General features: G+C 38.0%; 1 protein-coding gene across 3 annotated transcripts in view; it reads left to right on the top strand.

Annotated features, from left to right (window-relative positions):
- The window catches only part of ROBO2 (roundabout guidance receptor 2), a 980,064-nt gene that overhangs the window by 877,503 nt on the left and 87,735 nt on the right, over nucleotides 1-14,826 (top strand). For all 3 annotated transcript variants that reach the window (XM_033146834.1, XM_033146835.1, XM_033146836.1), the window contains 4 exons: nucleotides 2,996-3,077; nucleotides 4,461-4,626; nucleotides 5,745-5,911; nucleotides 11,156-11,277. In XM_033146834.1, coding sequence (XP_033002725.1) covers nucleotides 2,996-3,077; nucleotides 4,461-4,626; nucleotides 5,745-5,911; nucleotides 11,156-11,277 — 537 coding nt within the window. The remainder of the gene's footprint in view (nucleotides 1-2,995; nucleotides 3,078-4,460; nucleotides 4,627-5,744; nucleotides 5,912-11,155; nucleotides 11,278-14,826) is intronic.

The following is a 14,826-nucleotide window of genomic DNA, read 5'->3' as shown; positions in this document are numbered from 1 at the left end:
AGAACCCAGAGGCTGTGAGTATTTGATTGACTCTTTGTATTCCTGGAACGATCTGGGGGAAAGAAGAAAGGCAGCCCGCCTCCCTCCCTTCGGGAGATGAAAGAAATTAACTCTTTAAGTGACTGCTGCTACAACAATCGATAGAAAGTATCTGGAATTTGAAAACTGAGACTGTTGAGATTTCCCTTCGGGGGTTAACTGGGGAAAAAATATCTCCATTTGAAGTTTTGGTCTTTATACTCCGGCTTCGGAGAAATGGCGACGACTTGGACTGTCGTGGGAAAAAACTGAAACAAAGGAAGGAAGAGACAGGAACTGAAACTTGATACTCACCCTCCCTTCTAAAATGCTGGACTTTGTGCTCGCACTGGTATTGAACTCTGGTTTAAAGGATGAGGAAATGCTCACTGTCTTGAAGCTGGAACTGCTTAATCGGAAACTACAAGTTTTGAGTGGAATTATAAACAAAAAGGACTTACTTTCCACAGAGGAGGCTTTTCAAAAGTTTTACACAATGGAATCAAACCTTGGCAAAGAGCTGGGAGGGGCGCTTGAAGGATGGTTTGAAATGGCTGGGCAACTCCGGGAAAAGGAACCGATTTCTGGGGGTGGCAGCCCTGGAACGGGAAAATTTACAATATCCAGACTCCGAGGTGGCAGCTCGGGGGCAAGGGACATGGAATTAAGATTTCTACAAGAAGAAGAAGAAAAAGAAACGGAGGAGCCCAGAATGGAGGTGATGAACACCCTGAGGCTCGATGCGGGGTTTGTTGTGGATGTTGCCTGGATCTGCGGACACTTAGAGGAAGACAATTGGAGATTTGGTTCTGGTGAAAGACAGAAAAAGACAATGGACAGAGGGGGAGTGGGTTGAAGTATTAAATGTATAACCCAAATGGTCTGCCATGGTATCCGAAATCGGAGTGTGAAGTCTGTTAATTACAAGTTTATTTTAAATAAGTAAGGAGATATTGAATCTTAAGTCAAAAGCAGCATGATAAAGGATAGAAGAAATAAGTTTAGCTATAAGAATATTTGGTTATGATTTAGGTTATAATGCAAAGATTAAGACAATTGTGTGTTTTGTTTTGTTTTTAAGTAAAGTTAAATTTTTTTATAGAGAAAAGTTGTTAAGGAAATAGTATATTGATTTAAAACCGAAGGTGAATAGGCGGGGGAAGTCAAACGTCAAGATTCAGAACTAGATTTTTTTTTTTTGCAAGGTATATAAATAAGAAGAAGAATCCTGACATTATGTGTATTTGTATTTGTTTTTGTATTTGTAGGTGTGGGGTTGGGTTTGTGTTATATTATGAAAATGCTAATAAATTCTGTTTAAAAAATAAAAAATAAAAAACAAACATTGACCACCTATTGTTCATGCATTTGGAAGTACATATAGAGGACATTTGTTGCAGGTTTTTGCTCCACCTGAGAATGATCTTAGACTTGGATTTCTGCTTTAGGATTGCTGTGCTAAACATTGAAGAAATAAGAACCACTGAAGAGAAATGAGGTAGAAAATGGATAAGAAGACTGGATTAAACTAGCATGCAATGTTGTTTATTTTCCCATTAATGCCATTTTTTTACATTTAATTTCCTTTCCTGGAAAATGTGTCAGAGATACATATCTTTTATTGAAAGTTCATCAAAGTATATCAAAACAATTATAATGGTAGCAAATATTTTTTTTAAATGGCCTGTTTGGTCTTCTGGTGAAAAATTGTATCTGTGGAAGCTTTAATAATAATAAGCTTATATTTTTGAAGATGTTGATATCATTAATGGTTTCCCCCCCCCCCTGTGCTATGGAATAATAAATCAAGTCAGATGGATAAGAAGGGTTTGCTCCTTTGCTATAGCCTTCTGGAGTTGTGACACATAGGGTCAAACAGTCCCAAAACAAGAATGAGGCTTAAATGACACAATTTAAGGGATATATCAAACTTGTCTCTTGGATTCTACAGTTTTCTTCCTTTCCACCACAGATATCTACACTAACTCTGTCAGGAGCTATGATCAAAAACCAGATGTTCCTCAAAATGTGTGTCCCAATGCCAAGACTGTCTAGCTATTCCATTGCTTTCTGTGAAATGCACATATCGTTTCAATGTACATTCAGATGTGGATCCTGTCCTTCAATTCCATTGCTTTAAATAGGTTGTTTCTTCAAATGCACATTCAGTAATGATTATTAATCCTTCTGTCCAACTTCATTTATGCAAGAGTTTCTTCATCCTGTCACTGTTCCCCTCATGTCAAACTACAAAAGAATTTGCCGAGGCAACCTGCAATAATTTCTGCACTTAATGGAAATTTAACTGCATGGAGTACTGGCATAAGGAGGGCATGCATCAGCAGTACAATAAATGAGTTGAAAATTAAATATTTCTGATTGCTACTGTAGTTGCACCGGTATTGTAACCTGACCTTTTTTCTTGGCCTAATCTGGCTCCCTGTGGGTATAACAGCAGTGCCTGGTACCACTGACCAAGTGGCTGCAGCTTTCACCCAAAGCATTGTTTACATGCAGTGCAAAGCAAAGACAAAGTGAGAAGCTGCCAATACTAAGGGCCATTTGAGCAGCCACAGAGGCAGCTCATTACCAAACACATTTGGGTTGTTTTATTTTGCTCTGCTCTTAAGATATTTTAAAAACTAAAATGAAGATAGCTCTTTACCAGTAAAGCATGTTGAAATCAGTGTTTGTTTTGTGAAAACTGAAACAGATTTAATTTAATAATAACAGATATATAATAGTTTGTGGGGAAAACTTGAAAATGCATCAAACAGGATTAACAAATGTTAATCATAATTTACTACAGGTAGATGTTATTTAGTTGGTGACTGTGAAATATTTGGTTCAGTTTATTCTGATTCCAAGTGTAAACTAATCCCTCTTAATCTGCAATGAGAAACATTTGGAAAAACTGAATGAACAGATTATGTAAAAGGTTTGATCAGAATGTTCTCAAACATTTCCATGTGTTTAGATATCCGACACTGGAACATACACTTGTGTTGCCACAAGTTCAAGCGGGGAAACATCTTGGAGTGCTGTGCTAGATGTGACAGGTAAGCCATACCGAGCTATTTTAAAAAAATAAAATGAAAGTGTTTTATGTGTGGGTACATGTGTTAGATTGTGCATGTGTTAAGTGTGGGGGAGTCAGATATTGTATGTCTCTATGTGTATTTGAAGGACATGTGATGGTGTGCATATCCAGACCTGCTACCTTTTGGAATGTAGCACTGACAGCTTTTGATTTGTTTGTTTGTTTGTTTGTTTGTTTGTTTGTTTAGTCTAGCCATTAGAAGCCATTCCAAAAGACACAATACATAAAACAGAATAAAAACAGAATAAAATATACAGTTAAAATAATTGTGAAAACCAGACATTCTCATAGAGAACACACTAGAGATAACAAATATATCAATTTCAGTTTTTCTCAGTTTCTAAAGTTTAGTGCATTCCTTTTCTGCATAAAAATGCACATAAATTTCTTCTAATACACTCATTTTTACGTGATTTTTCCTAATATGTACATTATTTGCAAGCAATCTTTACCGATACAATGCATTTTTGTACATTATTTCCCCCTAATATACACATCTTCTGACTACAGGGAAAATTTGTATGAAGAGCAAATTTTGAAGAATAACTGTGTTTCAGTTTCCATATAGGTTCTGGAAGTGTGTATTAGATAAATTCACATTAAAAAGTGAAATCAAATTTCGGCCCAAACCTGAAACACACAACCTCATCTTTATGCTTTTCTCTTTGCTCATTCTAAACTGCGTTTAGCTCATTCAGATGCTGAGGTTGCACATTCAGTGAACCTAGGAAATGGCCAGCTCTGTTCTTCCCTCTATTCATATTCATCGAACACCTGAGCAGAGCCCCTGCATGTGTAGCTGTATGTGCAGAAGACTCTATCCATGTGAGAACCCTACTAGAAATCATATCCCATTTTACATGAACAAAGGCTTCCACCCATGCAGCTATAAATACATAACCTTGGGGTGGGATTTACCCAATAAGCCCCATCAGCAGAAGCCCTGCACAAGGACTTTCAGTTGTGCAACAATGTTGTCTCTCTTCTCCTTCCTCACATGCTCCTCAAAACTGGCTCAGGGTGGGTCAGGACAACCCAAACAAATGTTCATGAGGCAAGGAGAGAAAGGAACATTCAGTCTGTCAAGCTGAAATGCTTGTGCAGATGGAATGATTGGAAAAGTGGAATGTTGAATTCCACCCTTCGTTTGAGTGTTCAATAAATGGGCAGAGGAGGATGCACAGAGTCTGCCACCCTTTCTATGGGTGCATTAATTGGGCATATGAGTTGGATGTCTGAACAGGACTACTGTCTATTTTAAATATGTTTTTGATGTTTTGTTTTTACTTCACCTTTATTAAACAGATTTTATTTTCAAAATGTAAGCATTTGTCTCCTACAGAATCTGGAGGAGCAGCTGTCAGCAGAAATTATGATTCAAATGACCTCCCTGGACCACCATCCAAGCCTCAGGTCATGGATGTCACTAAAAATAGTGTCACCTTGTCTTGGCAGCCAGGCACCCCTGGAAACCTCCCAACTAGTGCATATATCATTGAGGCTTTTAGGTATGTTACAAATTCCATTTTCCTTATGCACTGATACAGTTAGGAGGATCTACACATTTGAACAAACTCATTTTGAAAGGTGCAGATATGATAATGCCGTTCTAAAATCTTATTTATGTACCTTCTGTTTTAAAGGAATATTTCAAAAAACATAGTTGGTTTGTTGGATTTACAGGAATATATACTGAGGTAGAATCTAGACACATATAAAAACTGCTCTAAAAATGCCTTTTCTTAAAATATTTTTTAAAAAAATACATTGAATTTTCCATAAGGCTCACCATCGCCATCTGGTGTCACATTTTATATTGCACTTAAAAAACACTTTATTTTATTTGCAGCTGTATAGCTGAGACTTGAGTCTGCTTTTGTCTTGGAAGCAATACAAACACACAGCACTGTCATTCACACTAGGTTTTTACCAGTAATTCTCAGTAACATCAAAAGCAGATTGAATTCTTTATTGATAACTTTTTGTTGGGCTTCCATACATTCATGTTCTAAATAATATAAAGCCTGGAGGGGGGGAAAGATGCTCTCTGACCTTTGTAACGTCCATTTTGACCTGGCAATAAACCATAGTAATATCCCGTCAGGCTTTCAAAGGTGCCCTGTATTTAAGAGATATTTTGTAGCACAACAAAAGCCTATGACCTTAGTTTATTTCTACAGAAGTCCAGTTCAATAACTAGACACTGTGAACATAGCCATTCAATAATATTCTTTTGCAGATGTACTTTGGAACAGCTGTAATTTTGCTTGTAAACTTTGTGCAAAGAGGACAAGAGAATTTTAACCATATTCTATTAAAATTATTCTTTCAGCAGGTTTGTTCTTCTCAAGAACATTCTTCCCACATCCCATTTCTATTTTACAGGAATTTTTCTAACAGGCTATTAACATTATCAGCATTTATTGTGCGCCATGTGACTTTGGTTTTGTACTCCTTGTTGATTGATTCAGCTGAAACAATCAGAACTATTTAATGATCTTAATAGTGTATTGTAAACTCCCACCCCTCCTTCTGTTATCTGTGGCAGCAGACTGAAACTTGATCTGAGTGTTTTCTAACTTTGTGTTGCTTTGATCTATAGTCTTTCAATATATTTTCATTGCAGTCAGTCGGTGAGCAATAGCTGGCAAACAGTTGCTAACCATGTAAAAACGACACCTTATACTGTGAGAGGACTCCGTCCAAACACCATCTACCTGTTTATGGTGAGAGCTATCAACTCACAAGGTTTGAGTGATCCCAGCACCATGTCAGACCCTGTCCGAACACAAGGTAACTTCATTCTGTTTTTCAGGAGCATGATTGCAGTTACAGTAATATATAAAGTAGCTGCCCTCTCTCTTTGTCACACTCTACCAATATACTTCCACAGCCTAGCATGACAAAAGAAATAGAACCCAAGACAGGGCTATGCAGAAGGAAGAGTATTGGAAGGAAATGTTGATTCAGTTTGCAACAGCAGTGAAAAAGCCAAATTCTGTCTAGGAAGTTACAGTTGTACCTTGGAAGTCGGACAGAATCCATTCTAGAAGTTGGTTTGACTTTCCAAATGCTTGGAAACCGGAACACTCTCTTCCACATGGGCGTACCCAGCGAGGGGCGGGGGGGCAGCTACCCCCCCTAGAAACAACAAAATTAGGTAGGGCGATGGCCAGACCCGTCTCTAGCACTCCGCCGAGTGCCAAACAGCTGATGTGTGGGAGTCTGGGAAGACTCTCCCTCCTCTTAGCAGAGGGGAGATGTTGCGAGCTGGAACCATTTTCCTGCGTCTGCAGGGGGGCGTGTTCAGCCCCCTGCTTCAGCCCCTCTCAGCTGCCTCGCCCAGCCCCTCTGCAGGGGGACAATCCTGAAGAAATGAGTGTAGTAAGCAGTCTGAAGGGTGGCAACATGAGAACAGGTATTTTCTGTGGTGGCTGGATGTTTGTGGAATGCTCTCCCCAGGAATGCTCGCCTGGTGCCTTCATTACATATGTTTAGGCCCCAGGCAAAAATGTTTCTCTATAACCAGGCCTTTAGCTAATGAACATTCTATGGCCTTTTAAAGAGGTTTTTTTTGAGGGGGGAGTTATTGGTGTGTTTTGGTTTTTATCATGTGTTTTGTGTTCTCATTTTGTATTTTTATGTTGTGAACCACCATATGGTATTTGGATGAAGGGGACTATACAAATTATTATTATTATTATTATTATCATTAATGTTTGAATATTCTCTCATTGATTTGCATACATATGTTAATTTTAGATACCGGTAATTTGTTTTATTGCTTTATATGGTTTTGTTTTGTTTTGTTTTGCAGCATGCAAGCCATGCCACTTAAACCCTTCTCTCCTGTTAATCTTAGGCCCTTCGTATGCCTAATGTAAGCCTCTGTCCTTGACATCCGTAGTAGTAACCAGAGCAAGTGGCAGGGTCAGGCGATGAAGCAGGGAGGAATAGGAAAGGATGGCTGGGAAAGGATCTGTTTCCATCCTGTTGAGCTTTATAGACATTTCACCAAGGCCAAATGTATGGAAGCTGCTGGCTTTTGTCCTTTTGTCATTCAGGCATCTCATGAATGATATTCTGGGGCAGAGAATGATGGATGATGAAAGCAGTATGCATGTAAGTGCTGAGAATGTGTGAGTTTTTTGTAGGGCTCCTACACCTTTGCAATGGGAAACAAGCTGCATTGAGCCTTATGTACATGATGAACTCCTTTCCTCTTTGTCTCTGCAGCAAGGACCTGGAGAGCTATGGGTTCTCTCTCCTTTACATATTGGTGGGCACTAACTAGTTACTATAATAAAAACCATACACCACTAAATGTATTACTTTTAAGTAAGTTAATACAGGCAAAAGCACAAACCAAAGCAGTTATTTTGGCTTTAGCTAGCCTCTGTTTCTTGGACACACTTCAATCCAAAGGCATTTTTTAAAATTATTATTATCATCATGATCATCATCATCTTTGGCTTAGCTCCATGTGGCATGGAAGTACCTAAGACGAGAGAGGAGTAAAGCAGCTGCAAACCTCTCCTCAGGAGCTCACGTGTTCCTGCAGTCCCACTAAGCCATTGTTTCCATGTTATGCACACCAAGCCAGAGAGGTATAGCTCATCTGTAACATATTTTACCCCAGTTTATTCATTACTACTTGGGCTTTTAAATCACATGTGAAGGAAATCTTCCAATTTTCACTTATTTTCAAGAAAAATGCAGCCATCTAGCCCCATGTGTCTATTTTGAGACCGAGAGATGCGCACAGGCACACACACACACCTAGTACAGAAGGCTATATAAAGAAGGCTATATAAAGGGATAATACATACATGGGATAACATATGCAGTTACGTAGTTTGTCAGTTATCGCCTTCTGCACATATTCTTCGAATATTTAGAGGGGGGAGCAGAATTACCCATGGGCCCCTGCTCCTAATCCCCATGTGTTGCATTGGGTTTGGATGTTAGGGGAGTGCCTCAAATTATTGTCATCCATTCAGCAAATCAGATGTGGCCAGTTTCCTTTGCTTCCTGGACTTACTATGAGTGCCTCAGCATGCTGGCCTTTATGTTGTTAATATCATCCAGCTCTGCAAGGAGAGACTGCATTTTGCATCAGTATGTCAGATTTTACCTGACAGACTGACAAAAGATTTTATTTCATTAAAACAGTTCTTTTCTTTACTTTCTGCATGCGTTGTAGTTTCTATTTTCACAAGCTGTCTGCCAGCCACATGTGCTCCAGCATGTATAACACTGACAGCCTTTGTGGTATCCTATAGTTTAGCGAAATTAAATAATGAATTCAAATGACACTTAGCATAATGTTTTGATGTAATTTCAAATGCGGTTCTCATCCAACCCGGCCTTACAAAGAAAGCTGACATCCAAGGAAAGAGCCTATTCACACTAGCCATTACAAAGGAAAGATCAGCTAAAAGCACTGATGCATGATATCATTTGCAATAGGTATCTATGACCACAGGCCTTAGTGTCTTGAAATAACTCTAGCAAATACAATTATATATTATGGTTACTTTTATACCAACAAATTAAAATTGTAGCTTAGTAATGGAAGGGATGTTTTTGTCAGAATCCATTTTATCCTTTATGCAGCTCATCTCGCTTTTTCTTTTTAGAGCTGTTGTGAGGTTGCCTTGAGTGGGAGCAGATTGCTCTGATCCCTTCAGAAATACGTTGAGTCTGATTGTGCCATAACTGGTCTCTGTCCCACCAAACAATTTCCATCATTCTCAGTACAAAAGCACACTAAGTCCTTCCCAAGTCCCACTGTAGCACAACCCCTCAGGTCCTGCTGCAACTGGAGTTCCATCACTTATCAGAACCACACATTTGATCCATACAGTAATTATATAAATAAAGAAGAATAAATTGTTGGCAATAGAAATGTCATGGTTCAGCTAAGTTGTCATTAATAAAACGAATGTATCTCCAAGGGTCCAAGTACATATACAAGCCTTGAAATTTTGACAGAAAATGATTCCTACATTTATTTGGGAGGACAAAGGATCAAGAGTGCCTTTCCATAATCAGAAATAACAAGAAAGTTATAAGAGCCCGTTGTCTCCCTTTATCCTGGTTTTACCCAGGTAAATGTTAAAAGCTGGATATAATGTCTTATTTTAACTATAGATTCAGTGCTATAAGCCTCAGGTAAGAATGATATTTCATTCCACATCTGTCTGTATTGACTTCTTCTATTTTTAATCCATGGTCTTCATCATATCCAGATCTTCCATATGGGTAAAACATGGGTTTTTAAGATTTAGGGGCATATTTTCGGATGACTAATTGGACTTACAAGATGATTTTTAAAATGGGTGGAGATATTATTTAAATATGGTGCTAACAAGTGGAATACTAATTTGAATCATTTTGAAAAATCAGCTGATTTTAAATATCCTAAAGGCATGTTTTCTAAAATCAGTTGTTAAATTTTGTCTGCTAACTACTGTATACAACTAATTTGAAACCGAGATGAAGGAAAATGATAGGCAGAACCATTGCAGTGTATTGACTGGTATGGCAAAAGGTTCATTCAATTTGTAAAATGAAAGACAGACATTTTAAATAAGCTATGATTGGCAGAACACAAATCAATGATAATAGTTCATCATTGTTGAATGTCTCCCCTTTTTTGTGTATACTGCATAGTGGAAATGTCCTACCATGATACTATATTGGGTTTATACAAGAAATTAAGGAGACAACAAAATACAGTTTACCTTTAAATACATGTGTTATGGAGCTTTCTGGGTGGAATAATGGGGGAATGAATATTAATCTCTCATTATTGACAGCATCTAAGTTTATTGTTGCCAAAGTTAGTGCAGCACAAAATTCCAACAACAAAGCCATGGATTGCACACATAGCATAAATTCTAAATTTACTAAAACGGTGAAGCTAGGGGAAAAGAAGGAAAAGAATATAAGCTTTTGTGAGAAATGCTGCATCTTTTATTTTGGAAATAAAAGTATAGCATTGTTACAACACACACACGTGCACACACAGATATTCTTATTGCTTGGAAAGATTTGTCTCTGTGTTAATTTTTAATAATAAAAACAATTTATAATGAAAACATCCTATATACTCATAAACACTATTGGGTATTGGCCAAGATCCCAGTGTTCCAAGACGTCCCACTACTGGAGCCATTGCTGCTGCTCCCCATCCTAACCCATTCTTCCACTTGGACAAATGAGTGTGGATAGCAGTGAGGACCACCAGCAGCTATCACTGCCACTTTGTGCTCACTTATGTCTGCGTAGTGGTCACATTTTGGCCTGAGTAAATCCAGTCAATTGGAAGGTTAGGTTCCCCCCCCCCCCATGCACTTTGCATCACTGCCAAATGCAGAGACAAACACAGGTAACGTTTTACAGAGAAATTGTTGTGCACAAGTTATTATTATTATTATTGTTTTAATTCCATCCCTTTCTTTACCATGAGGTACCAGAGTAGGTTACTACAATTAAACACAAGATAAAAACAACTTAAAACAACTTTCAATTGCAAAAATAAGGTGGCTCCTAAAAATATACATCTCAGATGGCAAAAGCCTACATATTGATATGAGTATTTATGAATTCTACCGTTATGTTTCAAGGCCTTTTAATAAAACTCTGAAATATTATTGCAAGTAATGCACACAATTTTAATTGGGGGAAATTATTTGCTTAAATTTTGAATCTGGCCTGCCAGTTCATGGCACATCAAGGCTGTTATTATTTTAGTGTTTCAAAGCTTTCACATCATACATCTTTAGGTAATTAAAATATGTAAGAATGTATCTATAATAGGTAGTAGAATAGGTTTCATAAATCATGAGAAAATACAAAATGTTTCCTCCATGCCCTGTTAGGTTCACAATTTAGCCTCATCCACTGCATTAATTGAAAACCAACTAACTAATTCCAGTAAGGATATTGAATTAAATATTCATTAAGCTTTTTAGTCATCATAATGAATTAATTATTCTGATTGGCTTTCCTCATGTGTGTTTGACCCAACAGATATCAGCCCACCAGCGCAAGGCGTGGATCACAGGCAGGTGCAAAAAGAGCTTGGGGATGTCATTGTGCGGCTTCATAATCCTGTTGTGCTAACCCCTACCACTGTCCAAGTCACCTGGACGGTAAGATTTTTGTGAATATACAGTGAAAGCTCTACTCTTTCCCCTTTAATTCCTTTTATTATTATTTCCCTGGAGACTCCCCAAAAATGCATGATGAAAGCCTGTATCCCCGTACATACAGCACAACTTATAACAGTATACTTCCATACAATATGTACCTATTAAGTGATCCACAAGTTAGTATGGAACTTTGTAACTGGTTGTTGATTTTCTGAAGTATTTGCAAATGAAATGAAGCTCCACCGTTCTCCCGCAAAGGTATCTTTGTGCTTTGTTCCTCTTGCCAGTCTTAATTTGTGGCTCATTTTTTCCATAAGGAAAATGCACCACATTCTCTTGTACTAAGCATTCAAGTTCACACCTTTTCAGTCCTTCCAGGTCATTACTATAACCATACGTGCAGCTGCCAAGAAAAATCCAATTAATTTTTACTTCTTTATGGCTATTATGAGTAGACAATGAGAATCATGCAAGGGCTTCCGTATATACATTTTTGTTTAAACTGAAAAGATCCAGGTGAATGAAAACACTGCTCTGGCACAGTTACATGACTCTTTCGAAGACCGACAGTTTCCATGACATTGCTGTACAGCACACAACATTTTAACTACGTGTTTATTTTCTTATAACAAAGATGTCTTAGCAGAATGTATCTTGAAGCTTGCTGTAAAGCAGGAGTGATATTTACAAGATTCTTCGGCATGGATATCCTGCTGAGTGATCAAAATTATACAGTGATATTTTAATACTTCTCTGTCCAGTTCAATGCAATGGGCCTTCCCAGAAGACTCGGTTTCCTAATGACCTTTGTAGTAATCTACTTACTTCCTAGAAGGCATTCTCTGATTCATGCCTACGGTAAAGAATGGTATTTGATTCTGTAGTATGAGCTTCAGTGGTATCAAAGCCGCTATCATCTTGGCATTAGCTACAACATTCCTGTTCAAGCAGTGATGTTCGTAAATTTGATACTATTAGAGAGAAAGCTTCAAAATGTAGCATTCCTTTCCCCACTACTTTTGGGAAGGAATTTGTAACCATAGAAGCAAAACCTATCTAGACCGCAAAATTAGTAGCTCTGTCCTTCAGGCTATTTCCCTCCGGGGTAGCAGGTGGGGGAAGGGATAACCACAGTTGGGAAATCAAGACTAATTCACCAAGGAAGCACAAAGTGCAACAAGGAATATATTTTTGCAATATGAATTTTGCTATAGGCATAGGAGCAATGAAACATGGGGAAGACATGTGAAACCTAAATATATTGGGATATATGTTATATTGATGAAAGAAATAATATAATTGTGTGCTGTACAGCCAGGGCTATCTCTAAAGATTTGGGCACCCTGTACATCAGTCATGCACTCATGCATTCTTCATTACCTTCATCAAAATTCACAAAGCCTTTGTCCTCACTGGGTAACCTTGAGCCAGTCACCATCTCATAGCATAACCTACCTTGCAGGGTTGTTGTGAGGATGATATGGGGGGGGGAGAGCCATGTACACCGTGTTGAGATCCTTGGAAGATAAAGGTGGCATAAAAAATAAATAAATAAATAAAAATACATATATTACCAGGTGTGCCATAGAGGTAGAAGCAAAAAGCATTGAGTAGCTTACTTACAGTTGCCCCTACAGCACTGGCATGGGCCTGGTATAAAAGCAAATTCCATTCAGTTAGCAGAATCCTGCCTTGTTAAGTGATTTAAGTGATATTAATATTTTAGGCAGATTTGAAGCGAAGTTTATAAAGGTTATTTGCTCTCAGCCCGCTGCAATACCAAATCTGGAGAAGTCCAATGCAAGCAATATGTGTTAGGGAGAACCAAAATGAAGTGAGTAAAATCTCCCTTTTTGCCACTGTTCTTTCACAATGAAAAGGGACACATATTTCTTACTGCAAAGCAAAATAACAATTATTATGATTACTAATTCCAATTTACATGCTAGAGGAGAAAAGCAGTGACCCACTACCAACCAAGCAGTACACAATACCCACCAGAGACATGTGAAAATTGCTTCAGGGAGGAAACAGAAAAGGAAGAGAAAAGTCAGAGCAGCTAATTAAAAAGTTTCCAGCACCCAGGACAAAACCAATTAATTATCCAGTATCCAAAATAACATCCATATTATCCAGAGAGTGAAGCCAGGATTATTAACTTAACACAAAGACCCAGTACAAGTAGCTGGCAAATGTCAGATGAGTAATGACCCTTTGTTTTTACCTTTTGCAATTTGGAATTTGGTTAGGCAGGAGACAGGCAATATGTTTTTGGCAGTCTGACTGCTGGCAGGCAACTATCAGCCACTCCCACTTTCTGTTCTACTCTTGTTATTTCTGTCAACGGTTATTTGGAAATCCTCCGTTCTGTTCCAAAGTTTTATTGTCTGAAAATATAAATACCTTCTGTATTACTACAGTATAGCATTAAGCTAACGAGATAAGAGGGAAATGATGTTGAAAAATGATACTATCAACCATCAAGGCCCTTTTATTCTAGAAAAAGTAGATAATTTAATTTATGCCCAAAACAAAAGCAGCCGTTTTATAGTAATTTTTCACTCTGATACATTCCTATAATTAGATTTTAAAATACTGTTACCTCCCATTGTATGCATTTTTATTTAATTTAAAAGTAAAAAAGAATGCTGTACTATTTCATCCACTAAGATTATAATGGAATGGGAAATCATCAGATTATTATTATTATTTGTAACTTTGAAAAAAAAAATCCTGCCAAAATCTCTGAATGTTGCCTCTTGGCTGTCTCTCATAAGCTACTTTGTAGTTTGCCAAACGGAATATTCGAAAAGGGAGCCAATCTTGTACAAGGATCTGAGTGGCAAGCTAATTGGTGTTTCCTCCTTCCACCTCTTGTCTATTTCTTCTTATGTAGGTGGTCATATTGTATGCCTAGACCTCACACCATTGATGAACTGTTACGAAGCAACAGATTTGCATCCACTATAAACTATGGCCACAATCTAGCACAGTCAAAAAGGCTTTCTTAAGGGGAAGGGGAAGAGCCTATGCACTTGAAAGAAATTCATCCCTTGGCTAATAAACATAGTATGCCATTATGTAATCACTTGTAAACTGGTTATCTATACTACCCAGCTAGATTATAAGGAAAATCTTAGTATTCCCCTGCTGGTTTGGAACTTTGCTCAGGTCTATCATGGCCCTGCTAAATGGCAGATTAGTTTGCAAAGTGATTGCATGGTAAATTAGCTCTAGGTAAAGTGGTGAAGAGACTTACCATATATCTGTCCTGATCAGAAATCTAGTGGAATTCTAAGATTCTTCTCAACACATGGTAGGACAGGTTCTGAGGACCATACCAGGTGGATATTGTGATACCATGATAGGTTTCCAGTTGGACACATCATAATCTCTGTTCATCCATAATGGCACACGGGATTTTGGGTTGTGAGTAGTAGAGCCAATTGTGGAATTCTGTAAGGCTTCTTTTCATATCAAAAACGTGATCATACAGTTGACAACACAGAATTGCTAACAAAGTCAGGCTCATGTTTCTCTTGTATTTAC

This window comes from Lacerta agilis, chromosome 4 (genome assembly GCF_009819535.1).
Source record: "Lacerta agilis isolate rLacAgi1 chromosome 4, rLacAgi1.pri, whole genome shotgun sequence".
Taxonomy (NCBI): domain Eukaryota; kingdom Metazoa; phylum Chordata; class Lepidosauria; order Squamata; family Lacertidae; genus Lacerta; species Lacerta agilis.
Note: the sequence above shows the minus strand (reverse complement) of the source record. Positions and strands in the feature narration are given on the sequence as shown.